Consider the following 15,464-nt stretch of genomic DNA (forward strand, 5'->3'; position numbering starts at 1 on the left):
TTTCAAAAATTGATTTATTTTTGCAACTCTCCCATAAAGGCCAGTTTTGTGAAGCACCCGGGCTATTGTTACCATATGCACAGTGTCTCCCAGCTCAGCCACGGAAGACTGTAACTCCTTTAGAGTTGCCATAGGCCTCTTGGTGGCCTCCCTAACTAATGCCCTTCTCGCCCGGATACTCAGTTTTTGAGGACGGCCTGTTCTAGACAGATTCACAATTGTGCCATATTCTCTCCATTTCTTAATAATGGACTTTACTGTGCTCCGGGGGATATTCAATGCCTTGGAAATGTTCTTATATCCTACCCCTGATTGGTGCTTTTGAAGAACCTTATTCCGGATTTGCTTTGAATTTTCCTTCGTCTTCATGATGTAGTTTTTGTTAGGAAATGTACTAACCAACTGTGGAACCTCCCAGAGACAGGTGTAGTTAACCTGAAATCATGTGAAACACCTTAATTGCACACAGGTGGACGCCATTCAACTAATTATGTGACTTCTAAAGACAATTGGTTGCACCAGAGCTTATTTAGGTGTGTCATAGCAAAGGGGGTGAATACTTATGCAATCATTTATTTTCTGTTTTGTATTTGTAATTAATTTAGAACAATTTGTGGATTGTATTTTTCACTTTGACATTATGGATTTTTTGTGTTGATCAGTGGCAAAAACTCCTAATTAAATCCATTTTGATTCCATGTTGTAACACAATAAAATGTGGAAAACTCCAAGGGGGGTGAATACTTTTGAGAGCCACTGTAGAACCGCCATGTGGGTCAATGTGACCCATATATAACGTAAGATATTATTTTTGTAAATGCAGCAAACAAGACAAGCCTCCTCCTCCTAGCACACGTGTTTTTTTTATTTATTTTTTTATTTCAAGCCTTTGTTTGTAGACTGACTACGAGACAGAGATTGCTATGATTGTGGATTTGTCAAGATGCCAACTCAGTGAAAGCCTAGTTGCTTATTTTTCAATGTACCTGGGAGACAACAATCCTTCATTTTGTGCCACAAATACAACTGGGAATGTATCGGAAGGAAAAATTTAATCTTGAAAGTAGTCATTTTGATTGGAATACGGCATGCTGCACTCAGATGCACACAGCAAACTGAAATGACAGGTAGGACAACAACTTATGTGCCTAATATGAAACGTATTTTATATATTCTTTTTTTATATTACTTTTAGAAGAAAAAAAAACATTTAGTTTTTACAGGTTTGTATGTACCAGTTTACACGTATTTACATAATAGTGTTCAATGGAACTGCGTCTGTGTTTGCAACACAGCTCCTGGATGCAGGCAGTCAGCTGGCAGACGTGTACGCTCCTCCATAGAGTACAATGCAGCCGTTATACCGGAAGTAGTGTTATATTTTATTTGTATGTGGTATTAGAAACAATGATTTCAGTTTTATAGTCTTGTGTGTACATATACCCGTTTACACCAGTACACGGGTATATGTACATACCAGTTTCTTTTGAAATGTATATTGTATTATATTTTTTCACTGTTTGTAGTAGTGCTGTATATGCGCTCATTTTAAAAATAAAGCTTTTTATGTTTCATTTTCCATTTAAATACAGTGTTTCTGTGTTGCAAATGTTAGATATGATGTTCATGAATAAAACTTTTCAGTGACCCACGTTGCGGTTCTAGTGTTAAATAAAGGGTAATCAATATGTTAACAAACATCCATATTGGAAAGGACTTAAAACCAAGATCGCCCAACTAATTCCCCATAGTTGATTGCTAATACAGTCCAAGTTTTAAACCAAAACAATGAATAGTTCCTGAAATACAGTGACAAGAATACATCAAATCAAGACAGACTGTCCTTTGGATTATCCCCCTGGAAATCCTTTATGCAGGAAAACTCTTGCACTGGTGGTTGTTTGCAGGGTATATTGTGTTGGCAGTATCTAAATTCAGATCATTTGTTTTTGGATCTGTGTTTTACATATAGAAATTGGTAACGTGCGGTTTCCCTATGCTATTCTCTTAGAGAACATATATAATATTTAACTGTTTTATTCATGATGTCTAACTTAATTTGTACTGCACCACTGGAAGTTTTTTTCTACCTAACATGAAAACATGCCTCAAAGTTGTATTATACATTAAATGTCTTTTTTGTTGTACTGAAAACAAGGGTGTATTATGTATTTGCATACAATATACTTACAGCCCACAGGATGAGTTAACTCCAAGGCTGGTTATTTGTTGTGGAGGTTCCCCGCTAACCCAGACCAGCTGAATAACCAGCTCCACCTGGTAGCCTGCGGATTGTTTGAGTGGAGTGCTTCGTACTCTGAAAGAAAGAGAAAAAGATGCATTTCATTACCACTCTAACTGAATAATCCAGGTTTAACCCCTTGGTACATACTAGGGAGAGATTTTTTTTCTTCTTCAATACAATTAGAAAAGTACTGCCTGGTTTTGTTTATTTTGTGTTTTAAGCGATTTGGTAATATAACCTATTTATTTATTTTAAATATCTCTTGTAACCTGTATTTGAACTGTGTGAGAAATGAGGCACACAGGTGAGTGAGTAACTGTCCCAGAGTCATGTACGCCATTACAGAACTAAGATTTAACACCAAGACAATTAAAAATGAATTAAATAGCCTGCCACTGGTTCCCTCTGAAAATGAACAGTCAGCATTTCAGCAGCAGCGGTACAGCTTCTAGAACAAAGGGCTGAATCTCAGCTCAGCCATTGAGTCACTGGTCAATTCTGTTTACCAGCTTGTGACTCTGGTTGGGATTAAGTTTTAATTATGGTGCACCTATGCATATTTAGTGCATAAGGAGTACTGTGATAAAGATTACTGCAAGCACCGGTATGCAAAATGTTAATATTCAAAACTGTAATTTTTAGTTTCTGTCTTTTGGTACTTCTTTAAAACTGATCAGCCCTTTAAGTGAAAAAGCAATTTAACCAAGTCGATGCAGGGTCTCAAAGTAATAAGGCGTTTAATATCTGTTGTTTTGGTGAGGCTGACCAAAACCACAAAGAATTTAGGTGATGATAAAAGAGAAAGAAACAATATTTGTCCAAGTAGTTGTACATCATGACATTTATATATATATATATATATATATATATATATATATATATATATATATATATATATATATATATATATATATATATATATATAATATTAATATAGATTACTGGCTATATTAATATAGATTACTGGCTCCCGATCACCGCTCGCATCCAGTTCAAGACTCTTGTACTAGCCTACAGATGCCTTGACCAGACTGCACCCAGCTACCTCCAGACCCTCATCTCTCCCTACACCCCCACTCGACCTCTCCGCTCCGCCTGCACTAGAAGACTAGCTCTACCTCCGCTACGCTCCCCTGCCTCCAGAGTCCGCTCCTTCTCCACCCTTGCTCCGCAGTGGTGGAATGACCTTCCTACAGATGTCAGGACTGCCCAGTCCCTGACCACATTCCGGCGCCTCCTTAAGACTCATCTCTTCAAAGAGAACCTGTAGAACTCCTCTGATGGTATCCTGGGACACTATCACCCTTCATGTAAATGTGCTTTATTTTGCTCTTATCTGCCCCCTATTTTACTGCATTTAATCCTGTACTTCAGAATACTGTAATCTGCCAAGTATTTAACCTGTAGTACTTTGTATTTAATCACATCCTGATGTAACTATCACTATTTAATCATATCCTGATGTAACTATCACTATTATCTGCTGTATTATTTAATTGTGGTTTGTCACACTTGTACTTTGCTTGAACAAAAGTTATTGTATTTCTTGCTCTTCTTGTATTACTTGTATTGTAACACTTGAAATGTATTTGCATACGATTGTAAGTCGCCCTGGATAAGGGCGTCTGCTAAGAAATAAATAATAATAAATAATTACTTCCAAATATATTGATAATGATATGGCAACACAGTATTTTAAATTCATTCCAGTATAAGAAAAGGAGGATATACTGTACATGGCACTTTTCTTTCTGTAAAATGATCTTATTTAACCAGCTTCCCTGTCCTCAACCCCTTGAAACACCTGTGTCTAATATGAATACCAGCTGACAAGAAGCACAGCTACATTTTCAAACAACTGCATTTCATGCTGAGCAGAAAGCAGAAAGCTCTGGCTTTAATGATGCAGTATTGCATTAGGACCATAGAAAACAAATTCTTAATTCAGCAAGACCTTTCATTTGATGTCTCTGTAGTGGGTTACTTACTTGAGGCAGGGCACGTTGTCCCGAATGCCGTCGGAAGAGCTGCTGCTGGTGGAGGGCTGGGACTGAGGTGCCGGTGGCTGGGAGCTGGAAGTAGCCCCAGGGGTCGGCAGGGACGGGACTTGGTCGCCCTCCGGAGATTCAACATCATTGAGCTCATACTGTAACCGAACTTCTAGTAGCTTTAGGAAAGCACACAGAAATACATGTTAACAAAATTAACCACGGGTTACAGGCTTACTGTAGTCACGCCTTACCAGTGGGCTTGTTTTGGGTTGTAACGATAACAACAACAACAACACAACCTGGTATTTAAGAAACACAAAAAAACCAAGAAAAATAGGTAGTAAACAAGGAACTAAATTAGGGTTATTAGGTACAGTTTAAAATGGAAGAGAGACAACTTTATAAAAAGTGCATCACAAACAGTGCTTGAAGCTCAGTGACTCTAAGATGTATTGTCTAATAAAAAAGCCATTATAATTGATGAATATTTAAAAAGGAACATATTTCTGCAGGCTTAGCTGTAAGAGTCGAACGCAAAGCTTCTGAAACCAACGCGGGTGATCTCTAAAAGTTAGGCTGTGTGGATGAGAAGTGCCTATGAAGGAGGAACTATCTCCCAGTCTGATGATCCAATTTCCAGGTAATACTGAACCATGTAGTAATTAATCTTTTAGATCAGTGCTGATGACTATCATTTTTAGTATAGTCATTATGTTTGTTGAAATAAAGCAAGGGATGATACTTCAGCCACATACTCCTTTTACAGAATATTTCACTTAACCTTGACATCTGACACTGCTTGCTCACATAAGCAAAAATCCTGTTCTGTCTATACAAGCAAATCCTACAACTGACAACTCTACAAGCCTTGCTGCCAGTGCCAGTCAAAGTAACTGTATACCCTGCGCTAATGGCTTCAATTTAGTCCAATTAAACATTCTTTAAAACACCATACAGCTTTGTATTCTCACAGCACAGAGCAAATCAAAGGAGTGACAGCTGTCTGGAGTTGGCCAAGGTTAGTAACACATCTGGGAACTGCACTCTGAATTCTGGGAATTATTTTATCAGCAGTAGTTACGTATGCGACAGTGATTAATTTTGTAGTCTTTTTTTATCCCTTGTAATTCTCTTCAATCCCCTATAGGTATGTTGTACATTATCAATTTGACAGCAGCCATTACATCCTTGTAATACCAGCTACAGCAATATCTGGTTGACTCTACTATTCTTGTGCAAGAGTGTATAAAGTCTGTCATATTTTTCAGCTACATTTATATGTGATGTTGATGCACTTCAGTTTTTGATCTCCAATTATGTTATTAGTGTAATTTGCATCACATTTTCTTTATTGATAATTTCTGTTTGGGAAAGAAGACTCCAGATCTTTACAGACTGCTACAGCTTGATTTAACTACTCTTTAGAGTTTCAGCTATTAATTATGTGCTGAGCATTTCTATAAATCCTCTATCCTCTGTCCTGTGTGCTCTCCAAGCATTGCTATAAAGCTACAGCACTGTATTGTTTATTAGCACATTAACAGTCAGTTAACTACTTCTACCAAACAAAGCCACACTTGTATCATGTTTATGTGAATTGTACTTTACTCAATTCATTTTAACTTGTTTATCTTGACTCGTGGCCAACAGCAAGCAATGCATTGGCCTTTGTCCAGTAGGAGGTTGGGGAGGAATATCGGTTGGGGCTAGTTCACCTAATCAAGCTTCAATGACCCCTACTGGTACATCTGTTGTTTAGCTGCAGCTGGTGCAAACAGTGGTAACAGAAGTAGTAGCTGGATGATCTTCAGTCCGCCTGATTGGTAAGTGGGTTGCGGGACAAAGCATCACGATTCAAACTGGGCATTACAATTGGGTAGAAAATTAGTGGTAAAATTGATCAATAAAAAAAATATTTTAAGTATGTTATGAGCAACGTTTATTGTTGATTTTCTGGGGGAGGGGTGGTGGTTGTATTATTTTTATCTTATTTATTTATTTATTTATTTATTTATTAAGTCTGATGCATATAAAAACTATTACATTAATTAAAACAAACTTTAAATGACTTGTGTATTAAAGCTTTGTGAATAGGGCTGATTGAATGTGACAGTAAAGTATATACTGAACATTTGTATAAAGTCAAGAAACCATACTACACTATGTAAACATCTGTACAGTACTTCCACGCAAAATATTAATATTAAATTGTTTCTTTATTATATTTTTTAAAAAGACATAGCGATCTACTGGTTTCGGCACAAATGTGCCTTTATCAGGATAGCACATCAAATTCACTCAGGAGTTATATATTAGTTCCAATTACATACACAGACACACACACACACAGACACACACACACACACACACATATATAAAATAGCAATGAACCTTAGTTAATCTTGGTTTTAATCACATATTTAATTGATACAATTACTGCATCTCATTCAAGTTTGTTTTTTTACTGATGCTATTATTTTAAAGATCTATAAGGTCTTATATGGTCTTGGACCTTCTTATCTTCAAGATCTGCTAACCCCATATGTCCCTGGTCGTTCCTTGAGATCGAAAAATGCTAATCTTATGACAGTCCTCAATCTGTTTGAACTTTGTCGGAGCCAGGGCATTTAGTTATAATGCCCCTCGTCTTTGGAACTTGTTCCCGATTCATATCAGGAATGCTAGCACAATTGAATCTTTTAAATCTTGTTTGAAAACATATTTGTTTGGGTCTGTTTTTAAATAACCCTCCCATTCACTACAAGTCCTTCACTTGTACTTTGCTCCATAATGCAGTTATATGACTAACTTTCTATGCAAGAAATTGTTGTTAATGCAATGCAATGAGGACTGTACTCATTGCATTGCATTAACAACTCACTGGAGTCTCCTAATAAAAATGATAACTTCAGTGAACTTCAGGTAGTACCTAACACTCTACAAAGCAAAGGGCCAGTACCTGCACAACTTCCGTCGCCCCTTCCTGTTTGCTGAATTTATAGATGATAACATGGGCGGAGACTCCAGCAACACACAACATCCTGCTCTCTGGGCACCAGGACAGGATCTGAATGGCAAAGGGGTCCTCATCTACTATATCTGTGTTGGGCTTATCATCCTTGTTCCGAGATTTATCGAACACCTTCGCTGTCTTCAGCTTGTACAGTACTTGTAGCATCACTGAAAAGTGAGGAGTAAATACATAAATAAATACAAAAAACAGTCTAGATTTTAAAACCATCTTGCATTATAATTGCAACATTACTTTAATTAATTATATAGACATGTAGATCCAGCACAACAGTAAGTATATAATTAGGCAAGATCAATATTCACCGCTGTACTTCACAAAACCAGCCATAAGAAACACTTTGTCTGGTCTGGGACCAGTTTTTTGGGTTAAGTGCTTATACATTTCTGATCTATTGCATCACAAAAAGTTTCAAATATACCCTGATGGATGAGGCGTTTGACAGGATGACAATGCAACTACTGAAAGTGTTAGCATTTTTTGAGACCGATGAAAGAGGGGCCCCAGGTATCAATCCAACTGATCGTTGAATTTGTCAGGTCCAGGTACCAAAATCCCTGGCACAATTATTTACAGCCCAAACACATCAATGGAATGGCATTCCACAGGATATCTAAAGGAACACTGTGGATTCTACAGCTGTAATTCGTTCAAAAGGGGGAACAACCAAGTACTATACGTGCCAGGACTCTGTATACTCTTTAGAACTCACAAGACAAGTCCAGGACTGCAATTGGGTATGCAAGAATTCATCTGATCAATCGGTAAATGATTATCTTGTTTTTGAAAATATACTTCAAGACATGGAAATAAAAACAAACAATTATAAAATTGCTTTGTTTATGTGGCTACAGGTTTTGAAGATCACAATGCGGTGTTCCTCTTATATCCAGCATTACTTCAAAGTCCAATTGTTTCTACTAACTTGGCTTGTGTTTTTGATGCAAGTTCGAACCGCATTTATTGTGCCTGAAAAACACAAGCCAAGTTAGTAGAAACAATTGGGGCAACCTTGGCCCCCATCGGTTTTACAGTTGTGCCTATTTTCTTTGTGCTGGGCAAGGTTGCCCCAATGGTTTCTTGAAACTTGGCTTGCGTTTTTGATATCTCCACTTTAAATGGCTGGGCACTTTTGAGATCTCTGTGTTTTTTTACATTTCTAATGTGTTTTTGTTTCAGATGTACTTATTTTTTCACTTAATGGATAATAACACACACACACACACACACACACACACGCATTACGGGAATAGCAAAATTGTTCAAACTATATTGAGGCAATGTATTGCCATTTGGATAGGGTAAATGTAAATAGTAGCCTAGCCTGTTGAAAGGGTTAAGATGTGAATCTGTGCAGCATAGTGGTTATGTAGTTGGAGTGAAAGTATGACTAGTTAGGGTTCAAACCCTGCCATATATATATATATATATATATATATATATATATATATATATATATATATATATATGAGTTGTGGACCGTTGCCGAAATCGGGCAGTTGCCGTAATGCCCGGGCAGCTGGCGAAGAAAGACTTTAGTGTGCCCTGTTGTAACAAATGAAAGGCTAATGGAAATTAACACAGCAGTGTTCATCCTCTGGGTATCTACTGCAGTTCTCAATAATAGTTTGTCAGTCGAATAACTTTATTTAATCATTAGGCCGACTGAATCGTTTATATTTATTTTTATTTATTTATTTTAATGAAATGCAGAGGCAAATGTCTAATTGTCTGAGATCTGATGTCATCTAATGTTAGACATGAAATAATATTGTTTGAATGTGTAAAAAATATTTTCTACAGAACGAAAACTAAACATTTTATAAGAAAACGTTTTCTTCCGAGTCAAATTGTCGTTCATATTTCTAAATAAGAAAAATACTAACTTTATGCTGATTAATTATATGATAAATTAGTTTTGGCACTGCGTTCTTCCTGAGTTTCAGGTAACTATATTTAACTGGATGGCTTTTACATGTTTAAAAACGTAACTGTGATTATTAGTCTCTTGCTGATATTGAATGATCTCTCATTCAAACAATGTAACTCTGCTCAGAAATCTGTATTGTATTACTGCAATAAGAATAAAATAAAACATTGTTGCATTTTATTCTGGCCGTCATGCGGCCAAAAAGCCATACCTCCGACGTGGAAACAAGGCCAAGCGACTCAACTATGCACGAAAACACAGGCACTGGGGTGCAGAAAAATGGCAGCAGGTGCTCTGGACTGGTGAGTCAAAATTTGAAATATTTGGCTGTAGCAGAAGGCAGTTTGTTCGCCGAAGGGCTGGAGAGCGGTACACGAATGAGTGTCTGCAGGCAACAGTGAAGCATGGTGGAGGTTCCTTGCAAGTTCGGGGCTGCATTTCTGCAAATGGAGTTGGGGATTTGGTCAGAATTAATGGTCTCCTCAATGCTGAGAAGTACAGGCAGATACTTATCCATCATGCAATACCATCAGGGAGGCATCTGATTGGCCCCAAATTTATTCTGCAGCATGACAACGACCCCAAACATACAGCGAAAGTCATTAAGAACTATCTTCAGCGTAAAGAAGAACAAGGAGTCCTGGAAGTGATGGTATGGCCCCCACAGAGCCCTGATCTCAACATCATTGAGTCTGTCTGGGATTACGTGAAGAGAGAGAAGCAACTGAGGCTGCCTAAATCCACAGAAGAACTGTGGTTGGTTCTCCAAGATGGTTTGGGCCAACCTACCTGCTGAGTTCCTTCAAAAACTGTGTGCAAGTGTAACTAGAAGAATTGATGCTGTTTTGAAGGCAAAGGGTGGTCACACCAAATATTGATTTGATGTACATTTTTCTTCTGTTCACTCGCTTTGCATTTCGTTAATTGATAAATATAAACTATTAACATGTCTATTTTTGAAAGCATTCTTACTTTACAGCATTTTTTCACACCTGCCTAAAACTTTTGCACAGTACTGTATATATTCATGTTAAAAGTTATGTGTGCAAAAGCATGTATGTTCAGTGAAAGTGTCACTCATATCAACACATTTTTTTCATATAAAAAATGTGTTTATTATGCATAAATAAAATACATTAATTTTTTTTTTTTTTTTTAGTTTGCAATATAGGCCCTGTGTGGGACTCGAACCCAAGATATGCTTCCAATACAGCTTGCAATGCAGACGCCCTAGCTTTCATGCCACAAAGTTTGCCACATGAACAAAATTTTGTAAATAATGATTATGTATTATCAGCTTTCAAGTGATTTTGCAAACTATCATAATACGCTTGATCCGTTCATTTAGTATAGCGTAATGTTTTCATGTTTAGGAAGTAATACTCCGGTCACAGCTCACACACGCTCGCTCAGTCGCACCCACAGTTTCTCATTCAAGTTCAGCGCTGGACTGTCTCCAGTCCCCAGGCTCATGCACCCTCTTATATAACCTCCCGTCGTTTCCCGCCGCTGTCTGGCTCATCATCAACCAGTCACATCCATGCTCTACAACCCCCGAAACAGCAGAACACATTCTCCCCACTCAGTCACTCACTCCCCCTTCCCATGCCAAGTAACGGGGTGACCCGTTCCTCTTACAATACATGTAACATAAGACAGACGAGACAAACTGAACAGACAACAAGTCCTGCAACAAAGCAACTGTGCGGGCCGTTACAATATATTTTTTTAACTTGAAAGTAAAAAAATATATGAAAGCATGATGTACAAAAATCTTCACTAATATACAACTGAACAAGAACGGTTGAGTATTTATTTTCATTTCATACAGTATTAAATGGCAGTGTTTATATTTGATAGTGAAAAAGAAATAAATATCAAGATAGATAAAGAAATACATGTCTATGTATTGATTTATGTATTCATTTGTTTCAATATTTAATAACGTATTTATTTATTTATGTTTTACTTTTACCAACTATATAGGCTATCCTTCAGCATAGCTAATTCTCAGAAATTAACATTCCTTTTTGTCCAGTGGGGACCACAAATAGCGTTACGCTCATCAACCAGTATCGAGAGGAAACCGTACTTCCTTGCGCCAATAGGGACCACAATGACCGTTACACTGACAGGAAACCAACATTTTTCAGAGATCAAGATCAGAATCTCCAAAATGTAAAAAATAACAAAGTCCAGAGAATTCTCAGATGGCTGACTTCACGGCTGAAAATACTGCTGAGATGAATGACTGGGGCAGTGGAGTGTGAGAACAAATGCACCTCATTAATGCAGCCTGAGGCAGGGCTTGTGCGTTGGCTTACGTATATTACAATCATATGCTCTGATTTTATTTATTTTTAGTTGTGGCTTCAACATATGCATTTGTTAGCTTAGTAGTCTTTTTTGTTTAAGAAATGGTGAGTGTGATACCATCCAAGGTCTGACTAAGCCTAAAGTCAGGTCTAAAACACACTCTAGTGCAGTCTACCCGCTTGTCTGAAAGTAAATCCTATATCTAATAATTGCCAAAACCACAGGCATGATCCGAATATTCCTGCAGTAAAGAAGATTTGTGCTGCCAACATAATGTCACTTTGCTCATACATTTATTTATTTATTTATTTTTTTGCATAAAAAGATCATAAGTACCACCCTGGTAAATGATCAAGTACACAAGCATATATTTAGGAGATCAAGAGGTGTTATTCAGAAATAGGTAGCTGAATAACCCACAAGGAGCACATTGGAAAATTATATTATTAGTGCTGAGATGAACACAGGAGTTTCATATTCGGATATTCGCTCATAATTTAAATATTCGTTTGGATATTCGTTTTCAAAAAGCAATAAAAGCTCTTATATTGCTCTGAACGCAGTCAGAGACAGCACAGCAGCAGGGGCAGGGGGCGTGGCCCATGTGTGTGTGCCTTTATTTTACAGCAAAGCGTTACAACATGTTAAAGTAGAAAAATATCCCAGGAGTAAAGAATATGTTGTGTCGGCCTTACTTTACCCCAGTGAATTAACTACAAAACAAAGGATGCCAAATAGCATTTCAAGTTAAATGTTGTTTTGTTTGTTCCCAAAATAAATAGTACACAAAGGTGACACCACATTTATTTATTTTTTTCATTCCTTGCCATTGCCATTTCTTCACCATAAACAGTAGCCATAGACACATTTTCATAAAATAACATGAGGTTTACTTGTGCCTTTTTTTGTAGCTGAACAGGCAAATGAAAACTGAAGTTTAACTTTAAAACACTAAATAAAAACGTGTAAATGGCATTGTAAAACTAAGGGGAAAAAACTCAGCATTTTGGTTCTCGTTTATTACATTCCACACAACAGAAAGTCGCAACAAAAAATATGTAATCTATACAATCTATATAACAATTACTATAAAGCATTTCCAGTAAATTAGGCACTGTTTAAGTGAGGCATTTCAGAATGACGTGCTTGCCTTTTTTCTGTCCCATGAGATTCTGACTCGCGCTCCAAAGCAGCACAATGCTTTTTTTGACCCAGATGGCTTTCCATAGGGACCACTATGCATGTATGCGCATAATCTGGTTCGTTTACTTTTTGAGCTGATGTGTTGTTCCTGTGGTTTTTTTTATATATTAAATCTCACTTATCACACGGCGCTCTTTTTCATTTGCCTTTTATTAAACTGTTGCGCAACTCCTGGTGAGGCAGTAAATAATTGCAAGGTATTTTTGTAGTCAAATACAAACATCTGATTTTTGCACCCGAATCATTGTCAAAAAATATTTGTTTTAATATTTGGATATTTGTTCCAGCACCAATTATTATTACAATATACTCAAATAACAGCATGGCATGCATACTGTGGAAAGATAATATTACTCAGAGCTATGTAGGAAAACTGCAGAACTTACTTGCAGAGGCATCCCAGAATTTTACTGATCCATCTGCATGCCTGTTATTTAGCAAGGAGAGAAAAAAAAGAATATTAATGTACGCATTCAAAGTATTTTTCATCAAAAGTATAGCACTTATGTAAGCTTTGAATAGAAGGGTTATTGTGCTAATCATTTGCATCAGAAAGGCCTTGAACTTAATAGGATCTGGGTATGTTCATTGGAGTGACAGTGTACAGTATGGAGGATGTGTGGGATTTCAAATTTCCTATTTTTATTCTTAACAGCTTTTAAAAAAAACACTGATTTGACAAAGCATATATTGTGCAAGTACAAACAAAATACCTTAAAAACAGTACACTAAAGGAAGTGTGCATCATCTCATTCTAGCTGGTCCACTTTCCGCAGGTACCTTGCTTTGGTTTCTTTCTTCTCGGCTAGAACTGTGTAAACCATTAACTGCAATTTGGGGGCCTTGCCATTTTTTTAAAAATTAACCATCCGTCCTCTGTTTACCATGTCTCTAACCTAAATTTGTCCAAATCACAGCTTCAAGAATGGATGTCTGTCAGTTTCCTATTGAAGTAATAGTCCAGTCCTGTAGTCTCCTTTTACAGAACAGCATCCCCACCAGGAATCCCTCCTGCGACTTCAGCTACCTGCCACGGTAAATTACCGACACAGTAACCTGACCTTTTCATGCTGGTTATGTCAAGTCAGCTCGCGATAAGCATTACAAAATGGCTGGGATAAATTAACTGCTGTGATTGGCTGAACAAGATCACATGACCATGCGGTAATAATTGTCTTACCACACGGCTACAACATCATAGACCAACTTACTTACCTGATCTATTAATATTACTACACCTTAATAGTAACAATTATCTAAACAGTGTTTCTGTCACTAAGAATTACAGAAAAATTGGCAAATATACTGTGGTATTTATTTAGTAAGAGAACAGAACAAAGAAAACTCTGTGGCAAAGTAGCAGTGACACTATTCAAAAGCCATCTGAGAAATCACCACGCAAGTCTCACTCAGCATGTAATTATATATATATATATATATATATATATATATATATATATATATATATATATATATATATATATATATATATATATATAGCAGCGGCATCTACTTATTAAACTAAATATCGCCTTATAAAACTGACTAGCGAGTATGCAATGTTTAAACTTGACACAACAGATACATCTCACCACTCCCCTCCAATTTCAGAAACATATTTAAAACAAAATTCAAATCTCTCCTTCTCTCTGCTGACACAACCGTTGGGCTTTTAAACAAGGTCAGGTTCGGCATAGAATTCTATTGTGCTCGCCGCGGACGGGAAGGACTGCGGCACTGCGCAAACTGGAAGTCGTTTAGTCCACATATCATCTAATGCTGGTTTACAATCTAGGGAAATTATGCTGGTTACCGGCCATCAGTGTGAAAACAGCCACAGAAATCCTGAGTAGAATAATTTCCTACAAAAAAAAAAAAAAACACTCGGAAGCCCCTCCCTCAAGTGCCAGTGCAGTGCAGTGCAGTGTAGTGTTTGGATGTTCCATGAATCCCTCAGATGTGGGAAATCAGTCTGCTTTCAAATTTTATTTAATCTCGAAATCAAAGTCTTCAGGGACTATTTTTTCTGAGTGGAAGGGTACACAATATATATATATATATATATATATATATATATATATATATATATATATATATATATATATATATATATATATATATATATTCTTAAAAAAGCTAGTTTGTGTAATTATTTAAAAAAAATGTAGCCATTTTATAAGAGAAATAACCCACTCCACTGCAACACAGAGTCAAATGTTTTATTTTCTGTGTGCATGCTCTTGCTTAAGAGAAGAAATTGCAACAAACCTACAATGCTGATGCATTGCACTTTCAGCTTACCCAGTGATAATTATTTCTGGATAGCTTTGTGAGCCAAGTCCCCAGTTACCACCACTGATAGGCCATTCCTGAAAAGAATAAAAAGAAAAAAAAGAAATATAAATGGATTACATTTTTTTTTTCCTGAAGGCTTGGAATTTTTATTTAAACGTTTTACTCTTCGATCTAATATAATTGAATTTAAAAGCTCTGTTCATATGTGGGAAATCAAAAGAAAGTCAAGTACAGACTCAAATGCAAATGTGCCATGTTGCCAAAGGTGTAGAATCTAACAGCATAGAAAAGTGTACTTTAGATCAAGATACCAGAAGCATGGAAATTGAAAAAAGTTGTTGCACAAAAATACAGAAACGTGAAAACATAAAAAGGACGTCGTTGACACAAGCTTTAAAAAAAAAAAAAAAAAGGTTATGACAGCTTTCTAAATATTGACTTGGCAAAAACATT

General features: G+C 36.8%; 1 protein-coding gene across 12 annotated transcripts in view; it reads right to left on the reverse strand.

The window, feature by feature from the left end:
• Positions 1-15,464, reverse strand: part of LOC117411427 (syntaxin-binding protein 5) — a 173,748-nt gene that overhangs the window by 34,066 nt on the left and 124,218 nt on the right. For all 12 annotated transcript variants that reach the window (XM_059025169.1, XM_034018960.3, XM_059025167.1 and 9 more), the window contains exons 13-17: positions 15,018-15,085; positions 13,103-13,143; positions 7,196-7,416; positions 4,234-4,412; positions 2,192-2,317 (exon numbers count right to left, since the gene is read on the reverse strand). In XM_059025169.1, the coding sequence (XP_058881152.1) occupies positions 2,192-2,317; positions 4,234-4,412; positions 7,196-7,416; positions 13,103-13,143; positions 15,018-15,085 (635 nt within the window). The remainder of the gene's footprint in view (positions 1-2,191; positions 2,318-4,233; positions 4,413-7,195; positions 7,417-13,102; positions 13,144-15,017; positions 15,086-15,464) is intronic.

The sequence above is a fragment of the Acipenser ruthenus genome, chromosome 6 (genome assembly GCF_902713425.1).
Source record: "Acipenser ruthenus chromosome 6, fAciRut3.2 maternal haplotype, whole genome shotgun sequence".
Taxonomy (NCBI): domain Eukaryota; kingdom Metazoa; phylum Chordata; class Actinopteri; order Acipenseriformes; family Acipenseridae; genus Acipenser; species Acipenser ruthenus.